A 15,007-nucleotide genomic window follows, 5' to 3' on the forward strand; every position below is an offset into this window, starting at 1 on the left:
AAACACAGAGCAAGTAACAAGAGCAACATCCGTCTTGCTATTACACCGAATTACTGGCGTTCTCAAACGCCTTATTAATGGCCGGCTTTTAACTTGCTTGTGATTTATATGAGAGGGTTAGCAGGTTGAGGTTATGAATAGGGTTAAAGGATTATTAATAGAGAATATATGCTGCAATCATAAACCCATTACAATATGTAATCATAGCAAAGCAGTGTTTATAAAGCAACTTGAAAAATGTTGCTAACTGCGATGTAGTTTTAATAGATCGATCCTTGGCAAGATAATTCAGAGTTTAATTCAGAAAACATGTAATCTTACCATTTCATTTCCTTTATTAACTGCATATGTAACTCTAAGTTAGATTGGCATGTGTACGCATGCGTCTTACCAAAGTAATTTCTTAAAAGTTATTCGAATTGAATTTCCCTCCGTCAATGCGTTTAAACTTTTTTTCAAACAAGGTAATAGCCCACTTAGACAAGCATTTCTAATTGAAACGTAGAGGAATACAAATGTTAATGTAAACGACCAGGGAAAAGATTGTTGTTCAATGAAGCGAAAATAGTTGGAAGAATGAAGTTTTAGTGCTGTATAATTAGCAAGCGCATTGAACAACACAGAAACAAAAAGTAACAAGAATCATGGTAAATGTCCAAATCATAAAAATAGTCAATTATAAATTGATTCTCGGACTGGATTCATGATGGCACGGTGGTCGTTTAACCAGGCAGCTTGAATTTCGATTTAAAGCTTTCGTGACTGCAGGGATTCATCTTCTTGGTTCTTTCGGTAAAGTCACATAGAATGGAAATATTAACTCTGTCTTCTCAACAGACCTGTTCTTCACCTGAGGACAGCTGCTTGCGTTGTGGCCGAAACGTCGTGAGAATTGTATATTATTATATTTTATTTTTATTATTTTATTATTTCCATTCTACGTGACGTTACCGAAAGAACCAAGAAGACAGGCAGCTTGAGTTCGTAGTTTCTTCGGCCACGGTAGACATCACTGGGAAGTGCTACCTGGACCAACCTGCATAGGTCAGCATGGTGGAGAATGGTCAAACAACCCCCCGTGGCTGACAGAGCGTGGAGAGGCGATCATCCAGCAGTTGATTGACAAATTGATGAGTAGCATTAATGATACTTATCTTTACTTGAGTATGCTAGCTTATTCCATGCAAAATAGAAACAAAAATTAAACATTCGGTGGCTGATCAACAGTTTCGATTTAAAGCTTTCGTGACTGCAGGGATTCATCTTCTTGGTTCTTTCGGTAAAGTCACGTAGAATGGAAATAATAAAATAATAAAAATAAAACATAATAAAAAATAATAACATAATAAAATAATATTTTATTATGCTTTATTTTTTTTATATTATTATTTCCATTCTACGTGACTTTACCGAAAGAACCAAGAAGATGATCAACAGTTATTATTCGAACGAGCAACGCGCCATGAGAGTACTCCCTCGCTCTTGAGGAGAGAGTACATCTCAACGCATAGGCTCTGCTATCCTCTAAATATTAACGTGCTGTGAAGAAGGCACATATCCTGAAAGATTGCCGATTAAATGTGTACGTTATTCTCTTTAGGCGGTGGTGTCGGGTATGCACCACTGCCAATGCAGCAGCAGCAGCACCACAACATCATAATTTAGCTCTCTGTACGTGGAGGTGCTATCGGCCAATGAACGAGCGTTCGAAACGACAATGTCTTCCGCAGAATCAGGACTATCACAACTCGTCCACCGTGAAGAGCCAGACAAACACGGCGGTGGTGGACGGGTTGAAGCCCGGCACCATATACATGTTCCAAGTGCGCGCTCGCACGGAAGCCGGTTTCGGCAAGTACGGTGGCAAGATGCTGTTCCAGACGCTCACCTCAGGTACAGATCGCGTGTCCCCCCCCCACCACCAACACCCCCGGCTCGCACAAATCTCTCGTGCACGCGGCCTGGAGCGGCGCTCGCAGCGGCTCTTGGAGTGCGCGCGCCGCGCCAGACTGTTTACAATTATCGTCTTCGTTTGCATGAAGTCGCGTAAGAGCGAGTGAACTTTTGTCAAGCGCCGGTGGGACGCGCGTGCTCCCAGCAGCAGATGATACTGGTGGAATTTTAATTATTCGTGGGGCTGCGTTGGAAAAACATTGGCGAGCAAGACGTCGCATTGTTTTTTTTGGCGAACGCGTTCTGTTTTGGATTCTGCGTGGATCTTTCGCTGTGCTGCCGCCCCCCCACCCCCAAGCCTAAATGAGCGCGCCGCTTTGTGTTTCATAGAAGACAGGGAAAATATGATACGAGAGCAGATCCCGCTGATCGCCGGCTCAGCCGCGGCCGGGATCGTCTTCATTGTGGTCATCGCCGTCATCATCATCGTTTGCAGCAGGTGCGTTTCTCTCACTATAAGCCTCCCAAGAATCCTTGTCCTGCACATGCAGTTTGTAGGCTTGTGAGTCCCAATGCTGTCCCTCGTGCCATAGACGATTACCTAGTACCAACCACGTGCTCAGGATTACATTCAGGGTGATGCATATATGGATGCTGCACCGATTTCTAACGACTCTTGTGGTTTCCACAATGGTCTCAAGCTTACGCATCGTTGAATGCTGTAAGAAAATAAGACTGCCTCTGTTGGAACAATTGTATCAGCAGGGGTTTTTAAATCTTTAATAAGTGTATTGTGATTTTTGGGAGACGTGAAGAGGCTTTTAATTAAAATGTTGTTTTCTTTATAATATCTCCGTATTATTTTAATGGATTATGTCTGAATGGATCCCCCTGCAGGTGATTAAAATACAAACTCACGTGTCACAAGGTTGTATAGTCTCAGCCAGGGCACCAATGATCATTGGATGGCCAGGAAATGCAAATACAGCATTGGAAACTTGGATCTATCTGTGCTGAGCTTTGGCAGTTATCCCCTAATTTTATTTGTTTTGTCCAGATTCTCTAGTTTCTTCCCACATGCCAAACCCTCATTAACGGAATGGGCCAAATATTGCATTGCTGGACTCTTCTGTAAAAGAGTGTTCAGAGACTGAGGCTTTCCTGGGTAAATAAAGGTCATTAATATCATTATATTTTTAAAGGTTACTTGGCAAATAGCCACAAATCATACCACAGACTCAGCTTCTCATCTCAAGAGAATGTGGTTTGGTGCTTGTCAAACCTTTTAATTAACTGATTAAAGACGTAAAAATGTCACCGCGTGTTTGGATGATGTCAATATTTATACAAACTGTCTTGAGGTCTGCACATATTAATGTTTATCCAGGTTCCTATGTGGATACTTCTGAAAAGGGACAGTTAACAACACCTTTCTTCACAGCTATGCTGCTAAAAATGTAATAATAACAAGTGTAATCTTGACATTAATGTTATCCAGCTCTGAATAACAGCAGATACATCATTGGTAGGCAGCAATGCGGCCAAGGTGAAGCCCTTGAGGAGAGCTGTTGATCAAAGGCATAAATAATCCCTCCGAAAAAAAAACACTCGAGTAGTTTTTGAGAGCGTTTAAAGTTGTGCGACCGGATTTATGAACGCAGGAATTGCGATATGGAGAGCTTTCAGAGTCACACTGACAATGCATGCAGCAGTTGTAAAGTGGGGGATAATTTATGAGGCAGTATGAAATTGCAACAAAACTCTGCACGGTGGGATGAAGAGGACTTACCTGCGTATCTCGAGCACAATGCTCTCTCGCAGTGCGGTTAAGAGTCACTCGGGAGCTAAGGGCACGTTTCCACGATGGCATGGAAGAGATGGCAAAGATATACGGCAAGCCACGTGACATTTTTGACGCAACGAGATTATCTCCTGTGGGAAGGAATGCTGGTAGCAGCACAATAGCATGTATGCACGTATGTTGAACTTGGCACCCTATGCCGCCAACCATTCTAATCGGAGGTGTGGGGGAAGGACAACAATAGAGTGATTCTTTGTTCGCTTTAGCCCAGATGCTCGTGATGGCATGGTCACCCACAGCATTGTTTTTGCTGGGAGAATTGCGTTTAAATGCCGACACTCTTTCGAAGAAGGAAATTAAAGCTACTCGTCAACAGGAATCACGTAGCATTTGTGTCATGGGAAACGTTGCAGTTAACGATGGAATACAAGCACAGGAGTTCAGTGAGAGCAGAGTTTTCAGGAGTAGCATCTGAAACGCGTGGTGGGGAGCCGTTTAAAAGTGTTTGACAAGATGCTGCGAGCATGAATGTCGAGAGTGCCATGTAGTAGACTGTGTTTTTATAAAAGCCAATTAAAAGATAAGGTGAAGACTTCTATGATGGAAAAAATAACTGTGCACGAAGCCAAAACGATGAAAGGGAAAAACGAAATATGAGACAAATTGGGGAAATGACTCAAGAAGCGCACAAAGAAAAATGAGCGTGTGGAAGAAACAGAGATTATGGAGGAGACGTGGGGGATAGATTCGAGGATAACACACTCTTGGTTTCACCAGAGAATGTTGGCCTCAACAGTAAAGGAATTACTTTAAAGTCAGGGGTGAAAATGCTTCCATCTGTGAATGAGTGGGACACACAGCTCAAAACCTTCCCATTGCGAAACTACAAGCAGAAACAGACATCAGAAAGGGACCTCTGCACAGATGCAACAGTGTGATGCTTGTGTAAGACAGACAGCCCTTTAACGTCCATCTCTCTGCTCGGAAGAAGGGACATTTGCCCCGAAAGTCACGTTTATATGATTTAATAGCAGTTTTATTGAAGTATGTGTTGATTTTATTTGTTAATTCATGTTTTTTGCACCACTGCCAATGCAGCAATCACGACGCTATTGTTTTTAGATGTGATGAAGACTCGAAGTGTCAATGTTGTTGGTTATGGAGATGTGAAAATGCGTGTGCACTGAATGGCTATCATGCCCATCATCTTGAGATGCAGCCACATTTAGACACTTTATACATCCACATTTGCAATATTAGTTTTTGAGTACAGTCCAGCGACTTGTCTCGTGATAGTAAATGCAGATGAATTGTTTGATATTGCTTAAGTAGATTCTTTTAAAACTGCAGTCTCTCCCAGTTAAAAATGTATCGTAAATATTTCATATTTTGTGATGAAACTTGGAATATATCAAACATGCCGAAGCAGGACTCTTCTGAAAGGTGGTATTTAGACTGCAATGACGCTTGTGTGAATGCATGCATAAATAATATGAATGTCATTGTTATTTTATAATTACAGGCGGAGATATGAAAGGGCAGATCCAGAATACACTGACAAACTTCAGCATTATACTGGTGGTCATGGTAAGAGGCACTGATGCGCAAACCCGCACATGTATGAAATTGTATTCCTATCATCTGTTGTAAATGCATGGATTACATATGACATTTCTCCAACCAAAAATATTGTGAAAATGCAACTGTGACGTGTTCACACGGCAGTATTATCTGCTTGGTGAAAATGTACGAATAATTCCATTACAGAGGACTGATACTGGCATAGTGGGTTGCACCATATCCAGACCCTTTGAGATTCTGCATCACGTTAATAACTGAAAGCTCTTTCTTCTTGGTTCTTTCGGTAAAGTCACGTAGAAGGGAAGTAATAAAATAATACAAATAAAACATAATAAAATAAAATAATTCTCACGACGTTTCGGCTACAACGCAAGCACCTGAAGACGGCTGCTTGCGTTGTAGCCGAAACGTCGTGAGAATTATTTTATTTTATTATGTTTTATTTTTATTATTTTATTACTTCCCTTCTACGTGACTTTACCGAAAGAACCAAGAAGATGAATCCCTGCAGTCACGAAAGCTTTAAATCGAAATGAAAGCTCTTTGTCGATCCACTGATGGATGACTTTCCGTGCCACGTCAATCATGGGGGTTATTTGACCATACACCACCACATTTTGTCAGTGTGGTTTTGTGAAGTGTGTGGAGGGGGGCGGGGCGGTTGACCAGAAACGGTTCAGATATCGCTCGCCGCTGATTTTAACCGCGGCTGGGAATGGAACTCAGGTCACTGGATATTGTATAATAGTGCAGTGCGCTAACCAGTCCGGTTTGTTACTTTTGTAAAATTGAATGAGCGGAACATCAAGTCCTAGATGGCTATTGGTAACAGTTCACAATCGGTACGAAACATTGCAACCATGCAATATGCAAGAGCAGAGACTGTGTCCATTGTATGGAAGCGCTGCTTGTAACTTAATATATTAAGTATCATGTTGTGTTACTTGCTTGCGCTAACTGCAATGTTCATTCAGACGAGGAACAGCATGATACTCAATTATAGTGCGACTTGACAGATCTCAGTGAGAGCGCTCACAAGTAGAGCAGATTTAATGTGATAATGCAGTCATATTTATGTGATGGGACATCAAGTAAAAAAAAAAAAGTATCGAATCCACAACTTAATTTAGCCAAAATTAATTTGAGAGGAAACACATTGAGATGAAATGCTAAAAACCTTGCACTGATGTGTCTCCTGCAGGAGAGTGAGTTACTACATGGAGTAGCTAATCTTCTGATTCTACCTCCTGATTTGTAAAGCCACGCAGAGTATGCATGTCTACCCCAGCAGTGAGCAATTGCTGAGGCCGTATAAAAATAAACTAAATAATAATATAAATAACATTTGTTTTTTGTTAAAGATCGGTTTTGCATCTCACATCAAGAATTACACCCATTCTTGACACCCAATGCTGCCACCAATAGCAATATTAACCACCTCCTTTTTTTATCAAGTTTTCCTCTTATTTGAAAATGTATCACTTTTTTTTTAGAACAAACGCAATACTTGCTGATCCACATTGCCTGGAGCTCAAATGTTTAAGCTCAAGCGGAGGTTGATGTCTCCATTACCACCGGCAGATGTATGCTTGAGGAAAATGAAGAACATTTTTGTTTTATTATTATTAGTAGTGGTTCGTAGCAAACAGTAGCTGTCACAAATAAAGGTGTTAGCACACTACATTGTGATTATTTTGCACTATCCTTCCTGTAACCGTTGGATTTGATTGGATGATCTTATTTGTAATGAAAGGGCCAATCGCAATCCTTTAGAGATTGCTGGACTTTACACTTTATTTTATAGAGCAGTACATGACTTGCGTAACTAACTATTATTTTTTTTACCAGGTTAGGCTCATTAAGCTATATAGCTCTTTTTCAGAAGCGACCAGGCTATCACAAATGATAGTTCGATTAAGTGGATTATCATGTGGAAATGTATTGCAGCCAAATACTCGAACCGGCTGACATCTGCAATGCAGAAACACCACAATTATTATATCGTCCAGCTAAACCAAGCGGCTGCTGGTGATATGTCAATCTTATTCGTATTTAAATAATGTAACCAATTAACAATTTTCAATCATTTAGATTCGGTATTTTTTCTGCGATTTTTATTATATCACAGTATTACCTTGCTGTGATATCACCATCGTCGTCAGCCATGATTGATCAACTGTTGGATGAAGGCCTTCCCAAGCCCGCCGCCACTGCATGTCTCACGATTCCGCGAAGTAACAATCCACTGAGTGCCTGCGCACGAACCGATCTCATCGCCCCGTTGCTGCAATGCATTTTTTATTACATTATGACGGCAGCGTCTGTGACGGATGTTGTGAGTTTTGTGAGTTGCGATGCCTTCTCTGCTCCAGGATGCCTGTGAAAATGAGATATTGCCTGTCATGGCGGTTTTCCTACTTAAGCATTTTCACTAAATAAATAACTAAAACTAATCACCACCTGAATGACAACTTTCTGTAAGGAACGCATGCTCAGCAATCCCAAAGCAAGAGTAAACACATCCTACAACGTCACAACTTTCTCCTGTGGATCTAATTCATCCCACTGCATTCTAAGAATTCACAAACTTGTTCTCCGCCTCCAATGGGGTCAATAAAAAAAAGGGAGATTCGTCAACATTTTATCAAAAGTGATGCCTTGCAAGAGACGGAGTGGTTATGCATCGTTCAGTTTACTTCACTATGAACCCTGAAACCCGAGATTGATTCTGGGCTATGGCTGACTAAAGTGATGAGCTGTATCTGAACTGATTCTGGGAATCTCCCTTCACCCAACCTGCATTGATGAGTGTGGTTAAGTTTGGCTAACCAATCCAAGTAACTGACATGGAATGGGGGGAGGCCTTCGTCTGGAAATGTATTGACAAAGGCCTGTACATTATTTAGTATTATTTTATTACATTTGTTGCAAGAGAAAAAAAACTTTCTTTTTATCCAAGAGAACACGTGTAGACACTCATCATAGAATAATTTGTCTCTGGAAAGCAGAACATATTTAGTTTTTCACCCAGCTGGTTCCACCATACGAACTTCATCTGCTTAGCTTTTTGGCTATGACATCATATCCGTGCATAGTTATGCATCTCTGATGATCATATATATATTCCCTTTAGTATATACATATATAGCAAACTACCCAGTTCATATATTTATAAAAGCTTGCATAAAACAGCTGTGAATGAGTGACTGATGAGACCCATGCCGAAAATTATAAATGTAAACATATTTTGAATTCATATCGGTTCGAGATAAATAAACTAATTAACATCAGTAATATAAAATTATCCAATAACTATCTCAAAAACATACATTCCCTCTGTATACACGTATATATAACAAACATTTTACGTGAATAATACAAGCTCCTGTGAATTTGTTAAATCCTAGCACACATTACTGACAGGCCATATATTATGGTACTCTGTTCGCCAAGATGATGCTTACATAATTCCTGGAATAATTTCCCAAAATCTTATAACGCAATGATTTAAATGCACGCATAATTGTTTTGGAATATCCTCGTCCACGTTGTCCAACACTCGCGTTGTGATTGTGATGAATAAGTACACGCGTGGCCATAATTGCTGGGCGCTGTGAGCCAGCATCTGCTGCCTGATTTATGTTTAAACGCGTTCAACAAACGGGATAACAGCCTCGTGTTGAGCCGCAATTAATTTTTTTTTTCCCTTTTACCCAAAAACGCCACACACCCACCCACCATCCCTGCCTCCGATGCATCTGTTGTGGCACTGTGCGCATTTTGCACTTAAACAGCATAGCAACAAGCAAGCCTAAACACGATCGATGTAATTAAACAGCACTTATTACACAAACCCCTTTCGTTTGGAAAACCTGCGCAATCTAATTGTTGGATTCTCAAGAGGGATGCAAGTCTAGCCTTCCGTTTTTTTTTCCATCCTTACAGTATGGATTTTCCACTAATGCCACTTCGCTCTGTTGCTGGTTTCTGCATGATGGTATAATTTCTGGGCGACTTTAGGCAAAAACCTTCCTTCATGGGTAAATGAGCAAGCAATACGCGTGAGCTCCCTGCGCCTCATCGGCCGCACACTTGATTTGCCAACTTTAATTATTGAAGAAGAAAAAAAAATACTCGTGTGCTTGCATCAGACCTTCAAATAAAGTGGCAACAGCTTGTATGCCGATTAGACTTTCTATAAGGATTTTATCAGTTTAATGGTTATTTTTTTTCTTTCCCATATGCAATCTGCATTTAAGCACTTTGCAGCGCATGTGTGGAGATGAATATTTATTCGCAGGTGACAGGGGTTGTGTTTTAGTTGGCAAAAGCCGAGTGCATTCTGTACTTTCACTGCAAGCTCCCCCGCTGTCCCAATTTGCTTCCCGTCAAAACCAGCGGTGCGTACCCACGTGTGCGCTGTCCATTCCTCTGCTATCTGAGCATCCCAAACTTTCTCTTTTGGCAAGCGTTTCTTCAAAAAGAACAACAATCTAAATGCTATCTGGTTTAATGCAGGAACCGCCACCGTGGATTTTCACCCAGAGCGAAAGGAGCCAATGCGATCCCATTTGGGGGGTTTGAGTTAAAACGCAACAGAGTTTGCAGCAGTCGGGGCAAAAATGTTTAAAGTCAAGCGGAATTAATATGGTCAGCTACTGACAAGGGGACACAGATGTTTTTCATTTTTAAATCAGAACACCAGGAAGGCTACATCAGCCCACGCAGAAATGGGTCGGCTTTTTTCCATACCCCTTTTCGCTTCCACCTTTCCGAAATGTGAGTAAAAATCCCTTTGTGGTTTCACTCGCGCGGCCCCTTTGTGAAATCCAATACTCCTTCCGTGCTGCTGCCTTTAAGTACCGCTGCCTTGCATGCGCCCATCTTGCACTGAAATGCTTCACCATAGGTGCGTGCCGCATTGATGACTCGACACAACCCCTACTCTCCACCCCCCCCTCCCCCCCAAAAAAAATGTGTTTTGACGTTTTAAAACATTGTAAAGGTTTTTTTTTTACTGGGCATCCAAAAAAAAAATCAGTAACCCATAGAGCTTCTGCTGCGTGTTGGCCTGCAACAAACACAGCGTGGTGTGTAGTGCAAAGGCGAAGGGGAGAGTGAGCGGCGTTTTGTTTGCGCACACAAAAATTGAAATGTCACCCGATTAGTTGCAAAGTCGTGGGTTTTAAACTCCCGCCCGCACTCTGCCGAGCCACGCGTGGGATTCGCAATTTTTATAGCTTCTGCTTCCTACTGCTGATTGGTCAGGGATTGATACCGTTCTGTTTACGCTCTGGATTATGCTTGAACACATGTTGTTATATATAGATACGTTTAGCATTCTAACTAAATAAATAAAATAACCCCATCACTATATATATAGCTTTGAGAGCATCCTTTTCGTACAAACTGGGAAAATATAATGTAAGTCTCCCCGACAATACGACAATTATTTATTTGGCGCTAGTTAGGTAAAGAGATGTTTTTTTTGCCAAAGTAATGGTGGTTGGTATAATGACGGCGATGATGATACTATCTAATTTCCAACAGTCTTGACTAATGGTAACATACTAAAGATGAACATAGTATTATCTATAATAGAGTTTTTTTTTGGGTGAAATCGCGTGAATATAATTGTGTCGTGAAACCCGCCACCACCCAACACAGCCAATTAGTAAGGTTTGTCGCGTAATCAAAACATGCCAATTAGTTACTAGTTCAGCACACCAATGTGTTGGAGAGTAAACCCACAACGTTTATAATATCGGTCGCGAAAGCCTACGTGTTAAACTGAACATATTATTGGCAAATTCCATACAGCCGTTGCCTACAACCTTTAAAAACAAGATTAAAAGAAAGGTGTCTTTCCAACCCATGCGAAGTTTTGTTGTTGTTGCTGCTGCCATTGGGCCATTCAATCAGGGGGCTTTGGAAGCTATGGAGGCAATGTTATCGCTAGGTCAAAGCTGCCTTGCAAACTCACAATCCCCGTTGAAGCCAAACAAGTTCACTGTTCAATCACCGTTTTCATCCACGAGAGTGGTGTACGATACACGGCAGTGGACCCAGTGTTGTTCGGGTTTGAACTCAAGTGCGTCATGCCACAGGGTCCTGGCACCTACATCGGTGCAGCATTTAGACTTCACCTTCCGCTGACCATGATGAGAGCAGAGTTGGGTGGAGCCCCTGGTTGGTGAGTTCCGCCCCGTCTCAGTTACCCTGCAAACAAAACAAGAGGTTCAGAAACTTCAGGGGTGAGGTTTCCCCGGGGTGTTTCAGGGGTCAGAGCACCGAGCCGACGCCGCTGAGATCCCGTGATTCACTCTGGATAGCTGCCCTGTGATATAACTGGGTTCTCAAATGTAGCCTGTTGGTAGTCTCAGCCAATTCGCCAGCAATTGCACGTGCAAAATTGGATCGTATAGAATTTGGTTTTTAACTTAATTTGGTAAAATTCCAGCTCTCAGAATTAAGCAACGTAAATGTGGCTTTCACTGCCACGTGATGAGCCTCTGCAGCAGGGCACATGGGAAATTACGAGACCCATAAGTGATCTCAAAATTAGTTCTGTGATATCACCTTCTGCAGACCATTCTCTTAACATAGGGTCATGGCCTGTTCTCTGAGAGTCGCTAATGGATGTATCTGAATCTCGTGACGTGGCGCGGATAGCACAGTTAGAATAACAATCTCAAGCCTCCCTTGACTGACATGCGTCGGGAGGCTTTTCCCCAGCAGCGGATCGCCATACCTTTGTGTCATCACGTATGCTAAGAGATTTTACACAGAGGTAAATATCAACAATGCGTCTATCATCATGGATATGAAATCTATTCCGTGCATCTTTCTACAGTATCAAGCATTCATTAACACGCATTTTTATTTCAGCACGTAATCCGCTAATGTGATCCATTATGAAAGGTAACATTCCGTAAACTAAACTAACATTTTGTGTCGGATCACTGGCGCAGAGCACAGAAATAGCCACTTTTATAGTCGTGCATATGAGTTGGTGTACTCTGCCTCTGTCGCCTTCTTTGTAAGCTCGGAATGTTGAACAAATGGCCCCAAACTCTATATTTATGTATATTAAAAAAGTGTTGGGCCTCCTATACTTTGTGTTAGTAAGGTTCACCAGATTTCGATTTAAAGCTTTCGTGACTGCAGGGATTCATCTTTTTGGTTCTTTCGGTAAAGTCACGTAGAAGGGAAATAATAAAATAAATAAATATGATAATAAAATAATTTAGTTTTTATTATTTTATTATTTCCCTTCTACGTGACTTTACCGAAAGAACCAAGAAGAAGGTTCACCAGACTTGTGTGATTGGCTCTCTTGAACTCATGTTATGATGGGTCCCATTGGCCAACTGTCAGGCGTAGTTTATCAGAGAGAGAATTGCCGTGGGTGTTATGGGTAGAGGGAGGCCGGTAACATCGTTCACTTCATCATTCTCCTGTGTCTGCACATTTTTTGTAAGAGTTCACAGTGGCTACTTGATTCAGACAAAGTTAGGTTTTTTCGGTAAAGTCACGTAGGTAAAAAAAATAAATTAATAAAAGTAAAATAAAACAAATTAAAAAATTCACGACGTGTTTTAATTTGTTTTATTTTACTTTTATTAATTTAAATTTTGAATCCTTGCAGTCACGAAAGCTTCAAATCTAGAATGAAAGTATATTTTGGGTGGCAATGCATAATGCGTTTTTCTCAATATTTCTTGAAATCCGTAAAAGAATATCATGGGAAATTGCACGTTAATAATTAATTCCATATCAAGCCAAGAAAGAATCCTTTAGCATCGTGAAAAATAATTACGTACAATGCCTCCTTCCTCATGGTGCATGCACAATTTAATAATGTTAGGATTACCTGATGAAAGTAAAACAGATTAAGGTCTACATTATTTTTCACCTCACGCAAACGTGGGAGCATTTACAAATCTAATTTAAAGCTATTTTTAAAAAATCAAATAAGATAATTGTGTTGGCAGTGGTGTAAAAACATAAATCAAAAATAATAACCCACTATATATATCTCCTGTTATAAGGCAGTGTAAAGGAGAATGTGGTGGAGTTTTTTTCATTTATACATTTTTCAGGTATATTGAGACACAAGCCTACACATTTGTGCCTATGTATGCCAAATCCCACACCTTATTCGAGGGGGAATGTTGGTACAGTGGTTAGCATATTGGCTTCTGAACCCAGTTAACTGAGTTCAATTCCGAGTCATGGCTAACATCCGTGAAAAGTGATGTCTGTCACATGAGTTACAAAGGGGAAAATTGCAATCTGTGAAATATATTTATTGTTAACTTGCTGGTAAGTTATAATTTTACAAGTCAAATTTTTTATGGTTATCATTTAAATGGTGTAGCGGTGGCACGATGGCTCACACAATGTACTATGAACCTGGATACCTGAGTTTGATTCCTGGCCATGGCTAAATTCAGCGGTGGGTGATATGTGAACAGGTCTTGGGCATGCCTTTACCATACAAAATTGACAAGGATGATGAACTATCGTCAAACAACCCCTTTAACCAAAAACGACACATGGAACTCTTCATCCAACAGTGGAATGTAACTTAGAAAAAAATCATTTTATTAAACTGCTATACATCTTAATTTTTCTAGTATGACAAAATTGTTTACACTTGTTTTTTGCATCAACCGTTAAAGTTTTCTCATCATTAAAATCACCATTAATCAAAGCTCATTAGACCACTATTAATAAAGGCCCTGTCATCCACATTTTCCATGGTTTTTTTTCAGTTTACTGATGCATGCAGCTATCACAGTCATTAGTTTAAGCAATTAAAATTTAAATAAAGACCTGCGTGTTGCGATGGTTGCACAGCTGGCATGTGAACTCAGCCCCTTCAAGCCCTGGAGGGTCCATACCAACCATACCACTGTGTGGAGATATCAACAGTAGTCATCCGATGGATAAACAAGCCTCTGACCATAGCAATGTGGAATTTACGCTCATGATTGCGGGCTTTAAAGAAGTGGTGAACACCACTCCACCCTCGTTTCAGCGGGACATCCTGGAGCAAGATGACCCCTACGATGTGTTTTCGGGAGGGTGCCCATGCGCTGTTTGGCACGATGTCCTTTCCCGAAGATGCTGCCAGAGTGTGGGGCGAAAAGTCGGGCATCATCATGCCGAACGAACGACACTCAGTACAATTCCTAAAACATATCTGCAGAACAACCCCACCGCAGAGGCTTATGCGACTCGATAAGATCGTGCCTGCCCACTTGTTGTGTTGTGTGGATGCATAATCGCTTGCTCTGGTTGTGTTTGCACGCAGGCCACAAGATATACATTGACCCGTTCACGTACGAAGACCCGAATGAGGCGGTGCGAGAGTTTGCGAAGGAGATTGACGTCTCCTGTGTGAAGATCGAACAAGTCATTGGAGCAGGTAGGGTGGAGGAGATGACTTGAATTAACTTTGGGATTCTGTCCAAAATGTTGTGTTGCAATTGTGAGTGTTGATCGATTTCTCCGACTTTTGTGATCGTATGCCTAAGGATGCCGACCTAAATGGTCTTGTAATTAAATAACTTTGAAGGGTCAACGGCGAATTTCTTTCGTTTTTGTTGACGTTCGTTACGTTTTTTGTTCTTTGGGAATTGAACTATAATGTTCCTTTAAAAAAAATAAAGGCAGCATTTTTTTTTGTTCCTCTAAGTTGTTTTAAAGTGTGAAATTTAAGTTTAC

General features: G+C 41.0%; 1 protein-coding gene across 2 annotated transcripts in view; it reads left to right on the plus strand.

Moving 5' to 3' along the window:
* The window catches only part of LOC144728371 (ephrin type-B receptor 1-B-like), a 175,526-nt gene that overhangs the window by 127,975 nt on the left and 32,544 nt on the right, over positions 1 to 15,007 (plus strand). For both annotated transcript variants that reach the window (XM_078607758.1, XM_078607759.1), the window contains exons 7-10: positions 1,731 to 1,893; positions 2,284 to 2,392; positions 5,217 to 5,281; positions 14,595 to 14,708. In XM_078607758.1, the coding sequence (XP_078463884.1) occupies positions 1,731 to 1,893; positions 2,284 to 2,392; positions 5,217 to 5,281; positions 14,595 to 14,708 (451 nt within the window). The remainder of the gene's footprint in view (positions 1 to 1,730; positions 1,894 to 2,283; positions 2,393 to 5,216; positions 5,282 to 14,594; positions 14,709 to 15,007) is intronic.

The sequence above is a fragment of the Lampetra planeri genome, chromosome 28, assembly GCF_965212315.1.
Source record: "Lampetra planeri chromosome 28, kcLamPlan1.2.h2, whole genome shotgun sequence".
Taxonomy (NCBI): Eukaryota; Metazoa; Chordata; class Hyperoartia; order Petromyzontiformes; family Petromyzontidae; genus Lampetra; species Lampetra planeri.